The following is a 23,617-nucleotide window of genomic DNA, read 5'->3' as shown; positions in this document are numbered from 1 at the left end:
CCAAATGGTTTACTGAACAGTCATAAACTGACAATGTCATAAACTGACAGCGGAGTGCAGTGATGACAGCGCGGTGCGGGCCACATTGCAAGGCCTGGCGGGCTGGATTTGGCCCGCGGGCCTTGTGTTTGACACATGTGCCTTACAACGAACCTGTGGAACAGGAACTATTGTCCCCATTTTACAGATGAGGGAGCAGCTGCACAGTATGTACTCTTCATACAATCTTAACAATCTGTGGGTACAGCACTCAGACCCACCTGCTTCCAAAGCCCTCACTCCTAACCACTTTCCTTTTGTTATGTCCTTCTGTTATAGAAAACAAATTGGACTCAAGAGAAATAATCATATTAGAACACTCTAAAAGTCTCAAAGTATTCAGTAAATATATACTTGATTTTACAATATATGTAGCAAAATCTGGCTTAGCTGTGGTTTCATTAAACAAAAGTATGTGTAACTGCACCTCTGCCACAATGAGAGAACATTCATGCTATAGACCAGTGTTTCCCAAACTTCTCTCATGATGAGAATCACCTGGTGGAGTTGTTAAAACACAGATTCCTGAATCCCAACTAAGAAGTGCTAAACTAGAATTTTTGGGAACATATAGGTAAAATTGCATACTTAACTAGTGCTCTAAGACAGATGTTATATACAGAGCACTAAGTTAGGTATGCAATTTTACCTATATGTTCTCAAATATTCTAGTTTAGCACTTCTTAGCTGGGATTCAGGAATCTGTGTTTTAACAACTCCACCAGGTGATTCTCATCATGAGAGAAGTTTGGGAAACACTGCTATAGAGTTTAGACCAAGACACTGTAAAAATATAGTCAGCACTAACCAGTTGCTTAGTGGTTAGAGCCATCAGCCCACAGGCTGAAGGGTCCCAAGTTCAATTCCAGTCAAGGACATGTAACTAGGATGCAGGCTCGATCTTTGGCCCTGGTCGGGGACTGTGGGGGAGGTAACCATCAATGTGTCTTTCTCAAATCAATGTTTTTCTCTCTCTGTCTCTCCCTCTCCCTTTCACTATCTCTAAAAATCAATGGGAAAATATCCTCCAAGGAGGATTAACAAAACAATAAAATAAAAACAAGCATAGCCATTTTAAAAAAAATTGATTTACGGTTATGAATAAACTGGATGTATCCAAAAAAATAATTTTTAATTAACTCTAAAAGGGTGGGATCTGACCAGTGTGGCTCAGCAGTTGAACACTGACCTATGAACCAGGCTTTCACGGTCTGATTCCTGGTCCGGGCACATGCCTGGGTTATGGGCTCAATCCCCAATTTGGGAATGCAGGAGGCAGCCAATCAATGATTCTCTCTCATCATTGATATTTCTCTCTCTCTTCCTTCCTCTCTGAAATCAATAAAAATATATTTTAAAAATAATAATAAATAAATGGGTGGGGGAGAAGAAATATAAAAATTCATCTCTAGCTGAAACTAGTTTGGCTCAGTGAATAGAGCATTGGCCTGTGGACTGAAAGGTCCCAGGATCGATTCCGGTCAAGGGCATGTACCTTGGTTTAAGGCATATCCCCAGAAGGGGGTGTGCAAGAGGCATCTAATCGATGATTCCCCCTCTTCGATGTATCTAACTTTCTATCCCTCTCTCTTCCTCTCTATAAAAAAATCAATTTTATATATATATATATATATATATATATATATATATATATATATATATATATTTTTTTTTTTTTTTAATTCATCTCTAGTTCCACCTTTAATATAAAAAGCTGCAGGTAATGCAGGTTTATCCATATAAATGCTCAACTGATAGCTGGGGGAAGTTAGGGTTAAATCATATAAAAGATAACTGAAAATATTTTGACTAGCATAATCACTGTTAGAAAGTATCAGTGTTCTAAACATTATCAGGCCTTAGCTGGATTGTTCAATGGTTAGCATTGGCCCACAGACTCAAGGGTCGCAGGTTCAATTCCCGCCAAGGACACATACCTAGGTTGCAGACTTGATCCCCAGGCCCCCCCATCAATGTTTTTCTCTGTGTCTCTCCCTTCCACTCTCTATGCCAAAACTGGTTTGGCTCAGTGTATAGAGCATCGGCCTGGGGACTGAAAAGGTCCCAGGTTCAATTCCGGTCAAGGGCATGTACCTTGGTTGCAGGCACATTCTCAGTAGGGGGTGTGCAAGGGGCAGCTGGTCGATGATTCTCTCTCATCGATGTTTCTAACTCTCTATCCTCTCTCTTCCTCTCTGTAAAAAATCAATAAAATATATTTTTTTAAAAATAAAAAAATAAAAATATCAATGGGCAGGTTGGTAGGGAGGCAATGGAGGGATAAGGGCACATATGTAATACCTGAATCAATAAATAAATTGTCAAAAAAATCAATGGGAAAATCATCCCTGGGTGAGGATTAACAAAAAAACAAACAAAAAAAATTCATTATGAGGACCTTCCTATTTTATAATTATTTGCATGACAATAACATGCATAGAACCACAATGTGCACTTGTACATTAGGGCATAAAGGCACAGAAACTAAATCAGTCTTGGAATAGAGCAAAATCCTAAGAAAGTATACTAGTCCATGCTCAGCATAAAAGATGTTTAGTGTTTTTATTATTTACAAATTATTTGCCACTAAGTTTATTCATTGCATATTAATAAAAAGGAAACAAATTATAAAATTCAAAATGTAGAAATGGCTCCCATAGCAAAAATATAGGATCATTAAATCATAATTCACTTTAAAGAGCTGACCTAACCATTAGCTGAGATTAATATTATTCCAATTCAGATTCTCAACTTCAGTTGAAAAAATATCTAGAATATCAAGTTTAAAATTATTCAAAATCATTACCAATAAAACCCACATCTTGCTAATAGATAAATATAGCCTATAAGCAATACACATACAAGGCTGCTAGAAGAACTGCTAAGTGTTTTTTTGTTTTTTTTTTAAAAAGGCCACCTGCAATATGTCTCTCTCAAATTGATGTCTTTTTCTCGCTGTTTCTCTCCCATTCCATGCTCTTTAAAAATAAATGAAAAAATACCCTGCAATCAGAATTAACAAAACAGCAAAATAAAAGCATGGCCATTTTTTAAAAAATCGATTCACGGTTTTGAATAAACTAGATATATCCAAGGAAAAAATTTAAATTAACTCTAAACGGGCAGGGTCTAGTCATTGGAAACTGGCTAAAAACATAGAAAACATTTTCATTGGGCCACAAAACTACCCCCATTTATTCAATCGTTTAACAAGTATTTAATAGCACATAATTAGTTTTTACATGCAACATGTAATATAACACTCACAATAAAGCGGACAGCATCATTAGCCCCGTTTTACAAATTATGGGAAGAATTAAGTAATAGCATATTGCCTCCCAAGCCACAGAGGCATTCTTACCTATTCTAAAAGAGGCATATTCTTATCTAACTTCAAAGGGTTCATATTCAAAGGACAAGAAAACACAACATGTCTGAAGAAATTAAAAACCAGTGACTTTAACCTTATTCGGTCTTAGCCTACTAAAGTGTAATTTATTGGCAACTGTTAAATGGACTTCCTATTTGTATCCAAAGAGCCTTGATAGGTAAGCCATAAGATAGGAATCAACTTTTCCTTAATAGAAAGGCTTAATGATATTCATATTGTTTAAGACTATCTGCATAACACTGAGTTATGGAAAGAATTCCAAATGATTAAATTAAGAAACACTTCTAAAGTATGATTTTCTTTAAGTGGCTAATTTAACTAAACAACAACACAGAGACACTCTCATGGGGGACCATGTGGTTTGTTGGTTTTATTTATTTTTTTTAATATATTTTATTGATTTTTTTACAGAGAGGAAGGGAGAGAGATAGAGAATTAGAAACACCGATGAGAGAGAAACATCGATCAGCTGCCTCCTGCACACACACACACACACACCCCCCACTGGGGATGTGCCCGCAACCAAGGTACATGCCCTTGACCAAAATCGAACCTGGGATCTTTCAGTCCACAGGCTGACGCTCTATCCACTGAGCCAAACCGGTTAGGGCTTACATTTCATTTTAGTAGACTCACAGATCTAGAGAAAGCCTTGGAATGTTATAGGGTTCAGCCTTAAGATGAGTTTTGTGACTTTTGGTAAAGCATAAGAAAATGGGGAGTTTAAAACTTTATTCTTAAAAATGTATTCATATTAAAACATGGTTATAAGTCTTTACAACTAGGCCTGATAGTTTTATCATTTTCTTTTACTCCTTATCAAAAAGATCTCTCAGATCAGTTTTGCTTCTTATGGGGTTTTTTTGTTTTTTTTTGTTTTGCTTTTTTAAATAACTTTTTTTTTCATTTGTTTGTTTTGTTAATCCTCATCTGAGGATATTTTTCTATTGATTTTTAGAGAGTGGACGGGAGAGGAAGAGACAGAGAGAAACATCAATGTGAGAGACACAGTGACTGGTTGCCTTTCTCATGCACCCTGACCAGGGCCAGGAATCGGGCCTGCAACCAAGGTACCTGTCCTTGACGGATCCCAACCCCCTTCAGTCAGAGGACCAACACTTTATCCACTGAGCCAAACTGGCTAGGGCTCTCCTATCTGTTTTAATTGAAAATATTTCTGCTCAGCCCTAACCAGTTTAGCTCAGTGGATAGAGCATTGGCCTGTGGACAGAAGGGTCCCAGGTTCGATTCTGGTCAACGGCACGTTCGATGGTTGGGGGCACATCCCCGGTAGGGGTGTGCAGGAAGCAGCTAATCAATGTTTTTCATCAACATTTCTAACTATCCTTCTCCCTTTCTCTCTGTAAAAAATTAATAAAATACATATTTTTTAAAAATTTCTGCTCAGAGCGGCTGACGGGCTGGGAGCGGCCAGGCCCGGAGCGGCCGGGACCGGAGCAACCGGGACCGGAGCAACCGGTCCCAGAGCGGCCGGGTCGGGTGCGGCCAGGCCTGTAGCAGCGACAGCCAAGTCCGGGGCGACTGGGTCGGGAGCGGCGGTGACCAGACCCGGAGCAGCTGGTTGTGGAACGAACCAGAGCAACGGGGGCCGGGCCCGGAGCAGCCAGGCCCGAAGCAGCTCACTCCTCGCCTGTGCCTGCCCACGGCTGCCTCTCAGACATGGCTGGGGACTTTTGCGGGAACTTGGGGGTCTGCTGAATCGGGTGATGAGGGCTTAGATCTGGATGTGTTGAGTTGGTATAGCGCTGGGGTGTTGATCTGTGGGTGCCTTGGGTGGGGCCTGGATGAGGCTGGTTGACCTATTTGAAGGTGTCTTTTGTGTGAGGTGTGTCATTGGGCATGTGGAGGTGTTGTTGATATGAGAAAATGCTAGGTAGCAGATTTGCTATCTGAAAGGGGATTTGCTGTCGGGGAAAGGGAGGGAGGAAGGGACTGAGCATAGACTGTGCACCTATGGATGGGGACGGTGGGGGATGGGGAGGGGGCAGAGGGTGGGGTGGGAGCCTGGTGGAGGGGGGAAGAGATGGGGAACCTTTGTAGTAATGTGAACAATAAAGATTGATTTAAAAAAAAAAAAAAAATTTCTGCTCAGTCTGCAGAAAGAAAAGAACTAGTCAGTATAGTCTTTTTTCATTTTTAATATATTTTTATTGATTTCAGAGAGGAAGGGAGAGGGAGAGATAGATAGAAACATCAATGATGAGAGAGAATCAATGACCAGCTGCCTCCTGCACATCCCTCATTGGGGATTGAACCCATTACCCAGGCATGTGCAGTGACCTCCTGGTTCATAAGTTGACACTCAACTACTGAGCCACACTGGCTGGGCTACTCAGTAGTCTTTATACAAACTGTTTATAATAGGCAAAATAGAGTCTTCCCTTGCTTTTCTCTAGATAAAGCCACCTAATTCCTTTAACTTTTCCTTATGATATAAAAGAACTTTCCTGCCCTAGCCTGTTTGGCTCAGTGGATAGAGCCTCAGCCTGCGGACCGCAAGCTCCAGGGTTTGATTCTGGTGAAGGGCACGTACCTCAGTTGCAGGCTCCTCTGGCCCAGGCCCTGGTCAGAGTACATGCAGGAGGCAACCAACTTATGTGTCTCACTTAAATCGATGTTTCTCTCTGTCTTTCCCTCTCTCCCACTCTCTCTAAAAATCAATGGGAAAATATCCTTGGGTAAATAAATAAAACAACTTTTCTGGTGAGTTTTTATTTCTTACTCCATGATTTACTTTGCCTTTTCCATTTTACCCAAAGTCTGAAGCTTCAGTCTCAACGCTTTTTCTGTTAATTTCTCTGAAACTCCCAACTCTCCTAAAATGACTCATTGTTTTCTCTTCTCCAGACTTTAACATCTCCACCTACCTAAGTCCACTTAAAATACCCGAGAACCTGATACCTTTTCCCAAAATTGCACTGGGATTGTATAAAGACCTCCATGAAATCATGTGTCAAGTAATACCCACATACCAAAAGTATTTCACTAGTCTTTCCTGCTCCCCAAAAACAAGTACATTAGAATGCAGTTACTAAGAATGCAAGAACTCACCCGTTTACCTGGTAAAAAGGTAAATACACAAAAACAATCCCTAAAAAGACAATGACCTGTTCCAACAATTCCATCATACACAGAATTTACATCAATAGCTACCAAAGCTTTTCTATCTAAACCTAGGAGGTCTTTCTCATCACCCACCTGGTTTCAACGAGGTATGCAGTGTATGTTTCTTGCATGTTCATGGCATTTCTTCCAGTTCGCTTTTCTGCTTCTGAAACACTAATTTCTATCTTCTTCAAACAAAAATTATTTTCTGTCATCTGGACACAAACAAATGGAAGAACAACAACAACAAAAAACTTTTAAGATGGTATTGGAAAAAAAACCCCAGCTATTATTGATATAATAAAACCCATTATTGGTATGTATTTCAAACTAGTTTCTTGTATCTGTTAAGTTAATGACAGCAGCAAATGATATACCTGCCTATCTCTACCCGTAGACTATAGCATATTACCGTATTTTTCGGACCATAAGACGCACTTTTTTCCCCCCAGAAGTGGGGGGGAAAAGTCCCTGCGTCTTATGGTCCAAATATAGCGTACACATATACTGTAAAAAAAAAGTTTTTTTACTTGCCCGGCTCTGTGTGGTCTCTGTGTGCTTGCCCGGCTCTAAAATGGTTCTAAATGCTGCTGTTTACTTTACAGGGTTGATTACATGTGTTTATGACTGTGATGTTGGGTTTTAATGCACATAAAATATTTTAGGACACTATTTGTTTCAGAATCTTTTTTTCTTCATTTCCCTTCTCTAAAAACTGGTGCGTCTTATGGTCCGGTGCGTCTTATGGTCCGAAAAATACGGTAAATTTTTCCAGAAGCTATTTTAACAAGTATCATACATTTAAGTATTAAAACATCCTATATAATAATAAAAAGCTAATATGTAAATCAATCGAATGGCAGAACCCGTCGCTATGACTCACACTGACTACCAGGGGGCAGACGCTCAATGCAGGAGCAGGCCTAAGCCTTCAGTCAGATATCCCCCAAGGGCTCCCAGACTGCGAGAGGGCACAGGCCAGGCTGAGGGACCCCCACTCAAGTGCACAAATTTCCTGCATCAGGCCTCAGTAGAAAGGTAATGGGAGAAAGAACAATAAAATGTAGATATTTCATAGAAGTAACCAAGAACAAGTCTATACAGAAATGCATAAGAAAAAAAAAATCTAAAAATGCATTGTACAAAGATGAGTGATCCTCAATAGTGATACCTAATTTTTTATTTTATCAAACTCAAATCTCTCTCAAAAATAAAATACTATATACCGTATATGCCAAAAGGCAAGATTTTCAGCAGGCAATTTCACTTAAAAATTATAAAGGCAGGAGTTATTTTATATTCAACTTTAAATTTGCCTAACTGCCCTAGCCAGTTTCGCTCAGTGGATAGAGAATCAGCTTAAAGACTGAAGAGTTCTGGGTTCGATCCTGGTCAAGGGCACATATGTTGGTTGCAGGCTTAATCCCCAGCCCTGGCCCTGGTCCTGGCCATGGTTCTGATCAGGGACCATGTGAAAGGCAACCAATCGATCGATATGTTTCTCTCTCACATAGATGTTTCTCTTTCTGTCTCTTCCCTCCTTCCCACTCATTAAAAATCAATGAAAAAATATCCTCAGGTGAGGATTAATCAAAACAAAACATTCCTTTTAATGAAAAAAATGTGTAAAATTATTAGAGGGCATAGCATGAAGTAATGGTTAAGTAGTCTCATGAATCAATACTTAATGTATGAAAGTGTATGCTGATTATGTTGTAAAAATGTATTTTGTACTATGAGTCACCTTCAGAAATAGCTGAGCGCTGCTGAGGTAGAGAAATGAGAAAAACATTCTTGAGTATGATTTAAACACTTGCTGTTAAACTGATAAACTTTGTAACTATGCCTACACATTCTCTTTTCCTTTTTTATGTTATCCTCAGCCACAAATAACCTCAAACCTACAGTTCTGGTCTACTCCACTCAGTTCTCTGCTGCCAGGTCAGTGAAGATGCCAATTGTGTATAGGAATTTTTTTAAAATATATTTTATTGATTTTTTACAGAGAGGAAGGGAGAGAGATAGAGAGCTAGAAACATCGATGAGAGAGAAACATTGACCAGCTGCCTCTTGCACACCCCCTACTGGGGATGTGCCCGCAACCCAGGTACATGCCCTTGACCGGAATCGAACCTGGGACCTTTCAGTCCACAGACCGATGCTCTACCACTGAGCCAAACCGGTTTCGGCAGGAATTTTTTTAAGTACCAGTTGCTCAAGCTCTCTTTGCCCCCACCAACACTCCCTGGCCTAGAGTGCTCTCCCTAAAAAATAAAAAAAAATCACTTAGGCAGTGGCTCGCCTCTGGGCAAATACTGTTAACTACCAATCCAATGGAACCTTCCAGCCTAAAAAAGAAGTATTCTTACTTCCATGCCCTTGATATTCCTCTCTTCTGCCAGGACTAATTACTACTTTCTTGGAAACTGGATCCCTCTCTTACAGTTCCATTTTCTATATCTCTTTAAATAGCACTGACAATACTTAAAAAAAGAATGTGTTCTTCCTTACATGGAAAAAGTACAAAAGGAATAGAAAGGAGACTTCTAATTAAACAATGGAAAACAAGAGGATTGAACACTTACAGAAAGAAAAACAGAGACTATAGAATATGAGTTTACAGCAGAATTTGGAATCTTGACTAGTGATATTTAAAACCAGAAGAAACTTGTGAGTCTTAGGCAGTGCTTGTTTCCACTACCCTTAGGTGCAGAGAAATTCCCACAAATTACTCTCTGTCCAAAATTTGCAGTTAAAATTAAGGCTCATGAGGTGAGCTTTTTGCCATCTCTGCACACTCTCTGCATAAATATTTTTGTGGTAAAAGACTGCTTGATAAATCAAAATACCATTTACACATTTCTTTTTGTTTTAAAATTTAAACTTAATCTTAACTAAAAAGTTTAAAATATAGTATTGGAGCAATTTACAAACTTTTAACTTTTTTTACTTAATGAAGCTACATGGCTTAATGGACAAACTAATTTCAAAGCCAGGAGACCTAGTCTCAAGTCCCAGCCATGCAACTGACTGACTACTTAGTGACCTTGGCCAAATCACTTATCTCTGAGCCTCTGCTTCGTGTTTATCTGCCTTTTGAGTGTAATCTTCAAAATTAAGTAAAGAATGGAGCCTCACTGTGAATACACACACAAACAAATATAACTTAACTTTCTGCCCAGACCACATTCCTATGGATAAACAGTAGTACCAACAGCTATAGCAATGCTTCTCAAATGCTTCTAGAGTGGAAAAGGAGACAGAAAGAGGGAAAAGGAGTATATGACCCTGTAAGGAGGGTTTGGTAGTTCTGGGGGAGGAGGGAACAATGTACAAAGTACATATAAATATATGTGTGTTTAAACTCCTGCTATTTCTAAAATACCTGTCCAAATGGCTTGCATCTACAAATGAATTACTACATTGGGGAGTTGTTTCAGGAAACCCTCTATGTTCGGTCACTTACAGAAGGTCTCTGGGAACACATATTTACAAACATTTCCCTAAAATGTCAAATAATACAATACAACTTCTACTGTATGATGGCATCTTTGGGTTTTCAAATATCTTAAAGTGAACATACACAAGTTCTTTTGGTGGATTTTTTTTAATACGTTTTTTTAAATGAGATTTTTAGAATCACCTTTAAATTAACATAAATGGATTTTACACTCTAGTTGCAACTTCATACTAGTTATGTCTCTAAAAGCTTTGGCACACACACAAAAAGAATCACCCAGCCCTCACTGGTTTGGCTCAGTGGATAGAGCGTTGGCCTGCGGACACAAGGGTCCCAGGTTCGTTTCCGGTCAAGGGCAAGTACCTTGGTTTTGGGCACATCCCCAGTAAGGAGTGTGCAAGAGACAGCTGATCAATGTTTCTCTCTTATTGATGTTTCTAACTCTCTATACCTCTCCCTTTCTCTCTGTAAAAAAATCAATAAAATATATTTTTTTAAAAAGAATCACCCAAATTTTTATCACAATAACCAAAATTAAACTCATAATGTAGCTATCAAAAGACATGATTCTTGCCGAAACCGGTTTGGCTCAGTGGATAGAGCGTCTGCCTGCGGACTGAAAGGTCCCGGGTTCGATTCCGGTCAAGGGTATATACCTTGGTTGTGGGCACATCCCCAGTGGGGGATGTCTCTCTCTCATCGATGTTTCTAACTCTCTATCCCTCTCTCGTTTCCTCTCTGTGAAAAATCAATAAAAAAATATATTTTTTTTAAAAAGACACGATTCTTAAAAAGAAAAAAGAAAAAAAGACATGATTCTTACCTCCCGACACAACCTAAGATTGCTTTAACACATATCCCACAAGATTGGCAAATATTTTAAAGTCTGAAAATATTAAGTATTGGTAAGGACAGAGTATCAGGCACTGTTGACGGGAGTATAAACTGGTACTATATATTCCCTCTGGAAAACAATGTGGCACTACCTACTAGAGTTGAACATGCTAACTACCCTATAATCCTACAAGTCCACTCTTAAATTTACATTAGATTCTAAGACATTTGGACCAAGAGATATATACAAGGTGTCCCCAGAAAATGTACACACACACTGAATAATTATTAATTCCAATGGTGCTGGGGAGGGGCACGCCTCAGCCTAGCCTTCACCCTCTCCAATCTGGGACCCCTCAGGGGATCGGGCCTAAACCAGCAATGAACATACCTCTCACAGTCCTGGACCACTGGCTCCTAAGCGCCGACCTGCCTAATCGCCCACAACTGCCCCCTCCCCACTGGCCTGGTCACTAACTGCCTCCCCTGCTGGTCTAGTCACCACTAACTGCTCCCCCAGTGCCAGCCTAATTGCCCCCAACTGGACCCCCTGCCGACCTGGTCACCCCAAACTGCACCCCCTACCGCTGGCCTGAGAGCCCCTAACTGCCCGCCCCCCGCTGCCGACCTGGTCACCCCTAACTGCCCCCCACTGCCGGCCAGGTCATCCTCAACTGCCCCCTCCCTGCCAGCCTGATCACTCCTAACTGCCCCCCCCCCACCGACCTGGTCACCCCTTACTGTCCCCCCCCCATTGGCCTGGTTGCCCCGCTCTGCTGGCTTGGTCTCCCCATGCAGCCTGCTTGCTCAGTCATTTGGTTGTCCCTCACTAACACCCCTGCCGGCCTGGTCATATGCAGCCATCTTGTGAGGGTGTGATGGTCAATTTGTATATTACCTCTTTATTAAATAGGAGGCTAGGAAGAAGTTCGTGGTAGTGGGAATTTTTTAGAAAGCAAGAATCTTTTAACAACCCCAAGAAAAGAGAAATCAACTGGAGAGTATCTATGAAATGGCACACTATAAAGCCATGAATACAGACATGCTAACTCATATTTTGGATGAATCCTAAAACCATAATATTGGCATAATACTGACAAGAGAAAAATCCTAAAACCATAAAATTGACATAGTAAAATTATTCCATTTATGTAAATTTCAAAATCAAATGAAATTAAACAAAATATTGTTTAGGGATACATATGGTAAGGTTAAGAGAAGCAAGAGAACTGTTACTAGACAATTCAAAATACTGGTTACCTCTGTAGTATAAGGCGTGGACATAACCGAGAATATACAGGCTTCAAAGAAGTGATCATTATTTTGTGGGAACCTTCTCTGCATTACTTGTACACCTCACCATAATTTTTTTTTTTTTTAAGAGAGAACAGAAAAACTAAGTCACATAGTTGCATAAAGAGCAAATGACATAAGCCCGGCTGGGTGTCCCCATATGCCATGATTGCAGTCCAGGTCAGGACACATACAAGAATCAACCAAGGAAGACATAAACAGTGGAACTGCCCTGGCCAGTATCTCCCAGTGGTTAGAGCACCGGCCCTCACATCAAAAGGTCTGGGTTGGATTGCAGAAAAGGGCACTTACCTGGGTTGCAGGTTTGCTCCCCACCCCCACCCCTGTAGGGTGTGTGTGCCAAAGGCAACCAGTCAATATATCTCTCACATGAATGTTTCTCTTTCTCTTCCTCTTCTTCCCTCCCCACCCTTTCACTTTCTGAAAAGCAATGGAAAAAATATCCTCAAGTGAGAATCAAAATAAATAAATAAATCAGTGAGACAAATCAATCTCTCTCTCTTCCTTCTTATCTACACTCAATAAATAAAAACTAAAGAAAAAAAGCAATCATCTAAGAGTCCACGTAGGCACCACGGAAGTGCACACACTTCTCGCTCACATTTCAGATACTGACCGCTCCACAAATAATCCTATAATTTAGGGAAAAGTTCTATGGAAAACTTAAAATTCACCCCAAAAGCAGTGGCTGCCAGGCTGGGAGCAGCCAGGCCCGGAGCCGCTGGGCCCAGAGCAGCCGGGTCGGGTGCGGCCAGGCCCGGAGCAGCAGCAGCCAAGTCCAGAGCAACTAGGTCGGAGCGGCAGTGACCAGACCCGGAGCAGCTGGTTGTGGAACGAACCAGAGCAACAGAGGCCAGGCCCGAAACAGCTCGCTCCTCGCCTGCCCCTGCCCCACGGCTGCCTCTCAGACATGGCTGGAAACTTTTGTGGGAACTTGAGGGTCTGCTGAATCAAGTGATGAAGGCTTAGATCTGGATGTGTTGAGTTAGTATAGCGCTGGGGTGTTGATCTGTGAGTGCCTTGGGTGGGGCCTGGATGAGGCTGGTTGACCTATTTGGAAATGTCTTTTGTGGGAAGTGTATCATTGGGCATGTGGAGGTATTATTGATATGAGAAAATGCTAAGTAACTGATTTACTATCTGAAAAGGGATTTACTATCGGGGAAAGGGAGGGAGGAAGAGACTGAACATAAACTGCACCTATGGATGAGGACAATGGGGGAGGGGAAGGGGGCGGAGGGTGGGGTGGGAACCTGGTGGAGGGGGGAAGAAATGAGGAACCTTTGTAATAATATGAACAATAAAGATTGATTTTAAAAAAAATTCAATAAAATATATTTTTTTAAAAAAATTCACCCCAAAAGTCTTCATCCTACCCTATCATTTTGTGGGAACCTTCTCTGCATTACTTATCCACCTCACCATAATTTTTTTTTAAGAGACATGTCCCCGCGTAGGCAAAACCTTCAACTCCTGTGTTGTAGTTCCTGGCCTCATCTGACCTCCAAACTTAAAAGTTGAGAGTCTTTCTAGTTACAGTCAACAATTTTAACTTTTCTTCATCCGTCCTAAGGCAGTCTTCATATTAGCACTAAAACCAGGTTCCAGAAAGAAAGGGCGGGTAGGGGGGGGGAAAGCAGAATGGATGAGCAATGCTACGCACACCGGGCAGGGTGGTCTGATGACCCAACCGTGTTTCTGAGACGCGTCTTTTTTTAACCTGGTTTACCCATCCCGCATTCTGAGTGAAAACCCTTTGGACCAAAAACTGTTACAAATATAGGGAATGATGCGTTTTGTGTTTCTTTTTTCCCCCTCAAGCAAATGAGAATCCCCAAGCAGATCGAGACCTCTATGACAAGTCTCCCCTGGGAAATACAGCACTGGTCCACGAATGCAAGTACTGCCAAATGAGCTTAAAATGCTTTTTTTTAAAAAAAAAACTTGGTCCTTTTCTTCACTCTCACACCTTCTTCAATGTCCTCACCGTGGCGACGAGCCACCCACTTTCGCTGCCTCCGCCTGGCTCCTGGAGCGGGGCCCCCACTCCCTTCCTCCCCGAACTCCCTGCCCACGCCCACGGCGCCTCCTCCGCGAGGCCGGCTCCTCTGCAACCCAGACGGACAGGCCCCCCGCCAGCCGGACAGGCCCCCCGCCTTCCTCTCAGACCCAAACTCCGGGCTCCCGGACCCCGAGGGCCGCGTCTGCCGCAGCCCGGCCCGGCCCGAGCCCGGACCCCAGGCCCGCGGAACCGCCCCCATGGCAACCCGCGCTCCCCCCGCCGCCGCCCTCTCCCCGCCCCCACCCCGACCCAGGACCCCTTTTTCCACCAAGTCTCCTCCCCCTTCCCATCCTCCCCCCAGCACCTGTGGCCCAGCTTTTCCACCGCCTTTCCCGGTCACTATCTACCCGCCCCCGCCGGCCTCGCCCCGCCCGCCCGGCCCGCTAGGCCCCGACACAGGCCGGGCAGCCTCCGCCGCCGCCCCTTCTCACCGTGCGGTCCCCGGGGCCCTCCTCATCCGGGGCCCCCTCCGCTTCCTCACCGACCGCCGCCTCCGGCCCAGCGTCCGGGTGGCCCAGAGGCTCGAGGGGCGCCGGCTGCAGCGGCCGTTCCAGGTCCGGGGCTGCCTGCTCCATGGCTGCAGCTTCGCGGGGCGGGTCCACTGTGCGCCTGCGCCGCCGCCGCGCCAGGCACGCCCCGCCCCTCTGCTCGTGGCCACGCCTCTGGGTCCCGCCCCCTTCTTTCATAGCCACGCCCCAGACCCCGCCCCTCTGCTCTGGGCGGCCCCGCCCCGCCCCGATCTGCTTGTGGGGGCGGAGATCCGCCGGAGTCGGGGCTGGAGCTGATGTGGGAAGGCGCGCCTCCAGAGGAAGTGGGGAGACCCAGAAAGCCAGGGAAACTGGGGAGGGAGAAAAATGGAGAAAGGCAAGGGGAAGGAAGGGAAAGATCAGAGTGGGTATTGGACTCTTCAGGTTGGTGATCAACTAAAGAAAATTAAAAACTCACAAGAAATCGGAGCCCCTGATATTCTAACATTCTCCCTCTTGTCCTCTTCTCTTGCGTGTATTATTGGTTCCATTTTTTTCCCCCCTGGAAAGATCAGAGTGGTATATAAATTATTGACTTTCAGCCCTGACCGGTTTGGCACAGTGGATAGAGCGTCGGCCTGCGGAATGAAGGGGCCCAGGTTCGATTCCGTCAAGGGCATGTACCGTGGTCGTGGGCACATCCCCAGTGGGGGGTGTGCAGGAAGCAGCTGATCGGTGTCTCTAATGCTCTGTCCCTCTCCCACTCTGTAAAAAGTCAATAAAATATAAAATAAATAACTTTGCGGAAGTTATTGACTTTCGGAAGGTTATGTAACAGTCAGCAAAAGGTAACACTTCCGAGTGTTTGAGAGAAGCGAAGGGCTTGGCTGAAGCAGTGCTTGACTTCTATTTGAAGTATTTCATGAAGCCCTGGAGATCTCTGATAATTTTCTACAAACACCTCTTTGAGTTTTGAAACCTGATCCCATGACAATCATTCACTATGGTAACCCGATGAAAAACACTCACTGGGTGTACCAGACTGGGGTACCTTGAGGTACCTTCTCTGCAAAGTCTGGGTCATTTGACCAGAAACTGATCTTTCTGCCCAAATATTTAATTTTTTCAAGCTGTGGCACAATTCCCCCTCCTCCAGGGATGTTTTCTCCCATTCATGTAAAAACTTAAGTTATCACAACTATGTGTTAATATCACTTTGTTGGTAAATTGATTATGACCTTTCTCATATTATTTTAGTTATTTATGTATCTGTCTGCCCACTAGGATTTAGACTCCTTTCAGATGATGACATCCCCCCACCTCAACCCATACCCCCCACTCCTCTACCCGCTGGTGTTGCTCAGTGGTTGAGCCTCAACCTATGAACCAGAAGGTCACGGCTCAATTTGCAGTCAGGGAACATGCCCTGGTTCCAGGCCGGCCTATCCCTGCCCCCCAGTAGGGGGCATGCAGGAAGCAGCCAATCAATGATTCTCACCATTGATGTTTCTATCTCTCTATCCCTCTCCCTTCCACTCTGAAATCAATAAAAATATATATGTTTTTTAAAAGACAAGGACCCTATCTTATTTTTTCTCTTACCAAGCTTAGAACATTTACTCAATAAATGTTTAAAAGCATCTTACCAATTTGTCAGGGACTACTCATGCTAGACATATTCTCAGGAAACACTTTTCTTTATAGTTTATTTATTTTACCTATTGACTTTAGAGAGAGAGAGGTTTGTTGTTCCACCCATCTATGCACTCATTGGTTGTTTTTTGTGTGCCCTCACCTAGATCAAACTGCAGCCGAAACCTTGGCATATGGGGCTTAACAAAGCAGTCATGTGAGGGGAGTCCACAGTACTATCTGTAGTTTTGTTTTGCTTTGCTTTGTTAAGAAAAAAAGTAAAACAAAATAAGGGCACTGTTTTCCCTTCATTTACACCTTTTCATCACTGTCTTTGATATCCATTTTAAGTTGTCAGCTGTATATAACTTTGTCCCTATATCTTAAGAGATGGCCTTGAAGAAAAAAAAAATCTGAAAAATCAAAAGGGTACCTGAAGAGTCTAAAATCAGGGCAAATATGATCACATGATCATTTTCTCCTATAATGTATAATATATTTCTTGTGGTAAAATTAAAAAACAGTTATGAGTAAAAATAAAATAAAAGCTATGTATACTCCCACACTAAAAAAGAAGCACTTTTCACATTGAACATATGTCCCTTCTACTATCATACTACATATATTATATATATATAAAATAAAAATGGAATCACACTTAGTGCTATTTTATAACTTAGTCACTTATTACAGCAAGAACACCATTCCATGTGGTTAAATATATTTTTATAGTCTCTTCTTAAAGTCTACATAGAGTTCTACTGCAAAAAAATTCTATAATTTAATCTTATAAACTTCTATAGTTACTTTTATTTATTTATTTATTTTTACTTTTTTTTTAATTAAATTATTATCTGTGTACATATTTTAACATTTTACCCCCCCCCCATACATACCCTCCCTCCCCAGAGTTTTGTGTCCATTGGTTGTACTTATATGCATGTATACGAGTCCTTCGGTTGATCTATTATCTCCCCCAGATCTTCCTACCCTCCCTGCTGTAATTTGACAGTCTGCTTGTTGCTTTACTGTCTCTATATCTATCTTTTGGTTCATCAATTTATAATGTTCTTTATTATCCATAAATGAGTGAGGTCATGTGGTGTTTCTCTTTCATTGACTGGCTTATTTCACTCAACATGATGTTCTCCATACTTTTACTTATTTTTTATAGTTACTTTTATATACAGCACTGCAGTGACCACCCTTCTACATAATATCTTTGCATATCTAACCAGTTAAAGTCTTAAGCTAAATAGGAATTGGAAGATTTTAAGGAAATTTTCACTTTAAACTCTGATAATACCTAAGAAATTATCTATATATGTAAAAGGCTAAGTGACCAACCATACATTCATCTGACCATCTGACATCCGGTACATATGATGTGCACTGGCAATCCTATATAATAAAAGCCTAACGTGCTAAGTGTCCAACTGTTTTACCAGTCACTATGATGCACACTGATCATCAGAGGGCAGACACTCCCACTGGGAGGTTAGCCTGCTGCTGGGGTCCAGCCTATTGGGACTGGGCCAGATGGGCTGAACACACCCTGGAGCCCTCCCACGGGAGGGTGGTCCCTCCCCGGCCCCAATCATGCACCGTTGGGGTCCCTTGGCCTGGCCTGCACCCTCTTGCAATCCGGGGCCCCTTGGGAGATATTGAAGAGCTGGTTTCGGCCCAATCCCCACAAGTCAGGCTGAGGGATCCCACTGGTGCACAAATTCGTGCACCAGGCCTCTGGTGTAAAAACAAACTTTGACTTGCACATGCATGATGCATATGAAGCTCTCACTGATGCCAATCACATGTGTGTGTTTCAATGTATCATTGTCGATCGTGAATTTGGTTATTTTTGTTGACATTCTGAAGCTGAAAGAAAGCGGCATCATAGACAGAATATGTCTGAAGACCAACTATTGGCACAATGTACCTCTGTTGTTATTTTATTTATGAATCAATTTATATATTATTTTCATATACATTTTACTAATTTTCTTTTATCTCTGACACTTCTATTATAGATAAAGGGCTTAATAGAGATATTAAAAAATTTCTTCTAGTCAATTTCCTTTCAGTGTACATGAATCCATGCACTGGGTCACTAATATAACTGATTTATTGCAAAATAATATAATTCTCAAAATTGACATTTATCCACTAGATAATGTCTTACCATTGGGGCTGCCCACAAGCTAATAAATTTTTTTTGAGAAAGAGACAATAACTAGTGTTTATTTGATAAGCCTGAGTTGGGGAGAAGAGATGGTATTCTGACATTTTTAATGGGGCCATCTTTCGAAGGCCTCACCCTGTGTTTTATATGTACGTGTCACTTTATCTAAATTTTCATGACATGCCCCTGCCAGACAGGCATTATTTTTCTCTTTTCATGGGAAGAAGCAGCTCAGGGTAATATTTGACAAGGTTACACAGTCAGCAAATAAGAACAAGACCTTAAATTTAAACCCAGATTTATAGGATACTCAGAATCTAAGCTCTAGGGCTGTGCTGCTTTGCATGGAGGAGAGGGGAAAAGAGAGATTCTTCCTGATAAGAAGGCAAATAATTGATGGGGATCGAGGGTTGGTTTCTCACCTGAAAACCCAGAGAGAGAAGCACATTTCCTTAGAATACGAGGGCAAAGTCGCTCAGTCTGGCTACAGCCTGGGAACACCCAAGGGTAATTCCACGGAAATTCCAGGTACAAGTGCTCCCCATGCTTCTGGTTCAGACAGGGGAAGGATACCCACGCCCCAGCCTCTCCCTGGGGCAGGGATCGAGGTGACCCGCTCTGGAATAAATGGGGAAAGTCTCGGGAGCAAGGATGACTAGCCAGGCTGGCTCTAAGGATGAGTCACGCTCTGTGGGGGAACACTCCCCACCTCCTCCAGGCAGAGGAACTTCAGTCTCATATCTGAATAGCATGATTAAGGTTTCTTTTTTATATATGTAATATATTTTTATTGATTTCAGAGAGGAAGGGAGAGAGAGAGATAGAAACATCAACGATGAAAGAGAGTCATCGACTGGCTGCCTCTTGCATGCCTTCCACTAGAGATCGAGCCCCCAACCCGGGCATGTGCCCTGACTGGGAATCAACCATGACCTCCTGGTTCATAGGTTGACACTCAACCACTGAGCCATGCTGGCTGAACTAGCTTTCCATTTTGTCATTAATTTAACAAATAACTGAGCTCCTGGGCTAGCCTAGGAGCACCATGAAACCCCCGTTCTCTGCTCCTCACCACACTGGTTCTGCTCTCCCCTCGCCAGGAGTCTCCTCCTGCTGTCTGCCCGGCCACCCAGGCTCTGTGAAGCCATGTTCTCCTTCCCTCTTATTGCACCCTCCAATTGCCCCTGAAGAATTCAAATCCTTCTTATGCTACCTCTAGGTAAATTAACTGAGCCATGCAGACCCGGAAACTCCCAGGACTTTGAATCTTGGGTCAGAGGGGATGCCGGTGATTGGAGCCATCATTGGACCCGTGGTGGTGCTAGGGCCAGATGTTCCCAAGTCATGAATTTCCTGTGGGTTCTATGCCAACTCTCCATAGCTACCTTGATTCTGTGACTTTCTACTCCCCGATAATCAGATCCTTAATTTCAGGAGCTCCTGATAAAAATAAAAAATAAAAATAAAAAATTCAGCCGAAACTGGTTTGGCTCAGTGGTAGAGCGTCGGTCTGCAGACTGAAAGGTCCCAGGTTCGATTCCGGTCAGGGGCATGTATGTTGGTTGCGGGCACATCCCCAGTAGAGGGTGTGCAAGAGGCAGCTGGTTGATGTTTCTCTCTCATCAAGGTTTCTAGCTCTCTATCTCTCTCCCTTCCTCTCTGTAAAAAAATCAATAAAATATATTTTTAAAAATTTCAGGATTTTTTCTACTGATCGGCTTCATAGGACTAGAGTTGGTTCTGTTCTATGCAGCACAGAGCTGCATCTGAAGCTCCCATCTATTCAACTAAACATGCAACAAACATTTATTAAGCCCCTGTCCTAGCTCAGGCAGTCTCATTTCTGCCAAAGCGGGTATCCAAACTGACTCACGGCTATATGCCCTGCAGAAGTCTGAATTCTAGAAGTCCAAAATCAGCAGAACCATACGCTAAACCCCTATCACTTGAGAAACTTCCCCAAAGTCCTAGCAGCAAGCCAGCAACTGGAATCTGCAGGAGCTAAACATCATGAAAGCCACCGCAGGAAACATGTCCCCCCCGCCCAGATGACTTAAATATACTTTGATAGAGGTCTTCTGGAACAAATAGTTTTTTTTTGCTTTACAGCTAGGAAAGAAACCAGATAGGTTGGGAGGAAACACTGTGGCCAGGGTATTTTGGGACAAACAAGTCTGTGGCACTTCTCAAATAATACAGTACACATGAGTAATAGCTCACTATAAGATTACTTTGCAAACAATGCCTGGCAATTGAATTTCTAGAAATGGAGAATTTTCTTTGATATTCATAAGCTGTCAGACTACCTGATCTTTGTTTGGGAACTAGGACCGGTTAAAAGTTACTGAGGATTTATTCCATAATTCTGATTGGGGGGAGTTGAGAGTTTGGGGTCTGATTTGGTGGTAATGTTGGGTTTTTTTGTTTTGTTTTGCTGTTTTACTTTCTTCTCCAAAATTATATTAAATCATTTGGGTGTTTCATTTTGGGAGTTTTTTTTTATTTCTTTATTGATTATGGTATCACATAATTGTCCTCATCCCCCCATTCCCATCCCAAACCCCTCCCCACGTATGCCCACCCCCTTGTTGTCCATGACCACTGGTTAGGCTTATCTGCACGGGGTTGTTTTTTTAGGAGTTCAAAGTTAGGTCATCCTATTCCTCTCCTCTCCCTACCCCAAACAAATATGTAGAGAATTCTCTGAGAGGAATAAAATGGATCCCAATTTGGGGAAACACTATAGGTTAGAGCAGTGGTTGGCAAACCACGACTCGAGCCACATGCAGCTCAAGAGCCGAGGTTTGCCACTCTGTTGACTAATGAGTTTGCCAACCACTGGGTTAGAGTGTTGCTGCCAGAACAAAACCACATTCAAATGTCTGTTCATGCTGAATGAAGTTAGTAGTAGATCTAGGCACATCACATATATTCACTGTTTTAAGGGTCCTCAGGATTTGTATCCATTGGGTATGGTAAGACACACAGTCACGGAAATGGCTGTCATGAAGGAAGAAGATCCCTAGAAGCAGGAGGCAGAGTGCCGTGAGTGGGGACCGCCCACGAAGCAGAGTGAAAGGAGAATCATGGGCACAAGCCTTCAGTGTGGTTTCAGTGGGAAGAATGGGCGAGGCAGGGAAAACACACTTAAGATTGGTTAGTTTGGCCGAAACCGGTTTGGCTCAATGGACAGAGCGTTGGCCTGCGGACTGAAAGGTCCCGGTTTGATTCCGGTCAAGGGCACGTACCTTGGTTGCGGGCACATCCCAGTGGGGGGTGTGCAAGAGGCAGCTGGTCGATGTTTCTCTCTTATCGACGTTTATAACTCTCTATCCCTCTCAATTCCTCTCTGTGTAAAATCAATAAAAATATATTAAATCGGAAAAAAAAAAAGATTGGTTAGTTTGAATAATCTCAGCAAGCTCTGCTGTACGGGCTGTCTCTGTTGTCTGGTAGCTGGCCCTGGGGTAGTTAGGGAAAGGGAATATTGGCCCAGAAAGAGCCAGTAAAAGAGGTGGTTGAGAGTTTGGGGTCTGGATTGGTTGGTTTACATAGGAAAGGCGCCCATATAGGCAGTCATTTACTATCTCTAAGAATTGACTAGCCCAAAGAGGGCTAGTATGGGGCGGTCAGGAGGCAGCTGATAGATGATTCTCTCTCATCATTGACTTTTCTATCATTCTCTCCTTCTCCCTTCCTCTCTGAAATCAATAAAAAATATGTTATAAAAAAAGACACGGTTATTACATTCACAGATACACAGTATTGCACTAACATACACAGTTGTGTGTATATATAGTGACATGGCCCTAGCCAGTTTGGCTCAGTGGATAGAGCGTGGGCCTGCAGACTGTAGGGTCTGGGGTTTGAGTCCAGTCAAAGGCACATACTTCGGTTGCAGTGTCCTCCCCAGCCCGGGCCCTGGTCAGGGCTTGTGCAGGAGGCAACCAATCTATGTTTGTCTCACATTGATATTTCTCTCTGCTGCCTGAAATACCAACAAGAAAAAGAAAATTCCGGAATACCAAGATTCAGAAACAATCACTATAATTTTGAACAGTCTTCCCCCCTCCATGGATCTATACATAACTCATCAAAATAGGACATTTTATAAAATGTTTTGCATGAAACCTGCTCTTTTATACCAAGCGCTAACTATACTATGAACATGTTTGCTCACTTAGACTCGCCCTTCTCCTGTTATAGGAAGCTAGATCTACTGGTAAGAATGGAAGGTGCATGGCCAGAATGCCCACGTTAGACAGGCATTACCAAACCAGCCTCCACAAGTCGCGCTGGATTACATTCCCACCAATTCCCACCAATGTTTGAGAATATACATTTCCCCTCACTAACACCAGTTGTGGTTTTTTAAATCTCTGTCAATTGGAATGGGGAAAAGGTAATCTCATAGTGTTTTAATCTAGATTTGTTTTTACATCTTGCACCCTACCACCTTCTTAGACAACCATTTCCTCTTTGACTAGATTTAGCTTCTCCATAAATTGAACTGACTCTGTCTCCAGAAAAATTGCAGTAACTTTTGACCCATCTTTAGACATATGTAACCATTTAAGGATTGTATTCAGAAGACAAGTATATTGGTCTATAAGTGTCTTTTTCTGGAATGTCTTTGCAAGCTCTTGATATTCAGATAATACTGGCCTCAAACATGAGTTTAGAAGTGTTACCTTTGTCACTATTCTCTAAAAAGTTTGTGTAAGAATAGTGAACTTTCCCCCCCCCCTCAAATTTCTGCTAGAAATCATCACTGAAACATTCTGGGCCTGCAACTTCCTTTGTGGAGAAATTCTTTAAAAAGATATAGGGCTGCCGAAACCGGTTTGGCTCAGTGGATTAGCCTGAGGACTGGGGGGTCCAGGGTTCAATTCTGGTCAAGGGCATGTACCTTGGTTGCGAGCACATCCCCAGTAGGGGGTGTGCAGGAGGCTACTGATGGATGTTTCTCTCTCATTGATGTTTGTCTATCCCTCTCCCTTCCTCCATGTAAAAAAAAAATCAATAAAATATATATATTTTAAAAGATATAAGGCTGTTCAGATTTTGCTTCATTTTGTGTCAGTTTTGGTAAAGTTCTATTTTTTAGGAATTT

The 23,617-nt window shown here is 42.6% G+C and overlaps 1 protein-coding gene across 1 annotated transcript in view; it reads right to left on the bottom strand.

The window, feature by feature from the left end:
• Positions 1-14,859, bottom strand: part of SNX4 (sorting nexin 4) — a 65,690-nt gene extending 50,831 nt beyond the window's left edge. The window contains exons 1-2 of the mRNA XM_084871676.1: positions 14,658-14,859; positions 6,650-6,771 (exon numbers count right to left, since the gene is read on the bottom strand). Of these exons, the coding sequence (XP_084727802.1) occupies positions 6,650-6,771; positions 14,658-14,801 (266 nt within the window). The 5' untranslated portion in view covers positions 14,802-14,859. The remainder of the gene's footprint in view (positions 1-6,649; positions 6,772-14,657) is intronic.
• Positions 14,860-23,617: the final 8,758 nt, after the last annotated feature.

Source organism: Pipistrellus hanaki (genome assembly GCF_964339955.1).
Source record: "Pipistrellus hanaki genome assembly, chromosome: 2".
NCBI lineage: Eukaryota > Metazoa > Chordata > Mammalia > Chiroptera > Vespertilionidae > Pipistrellus > Pipistrellus hanaki.
Note: the sequence above shows the minus strand (reverse complement) of the source record. Positions and strands in the feature narration are given on the sequence as shown.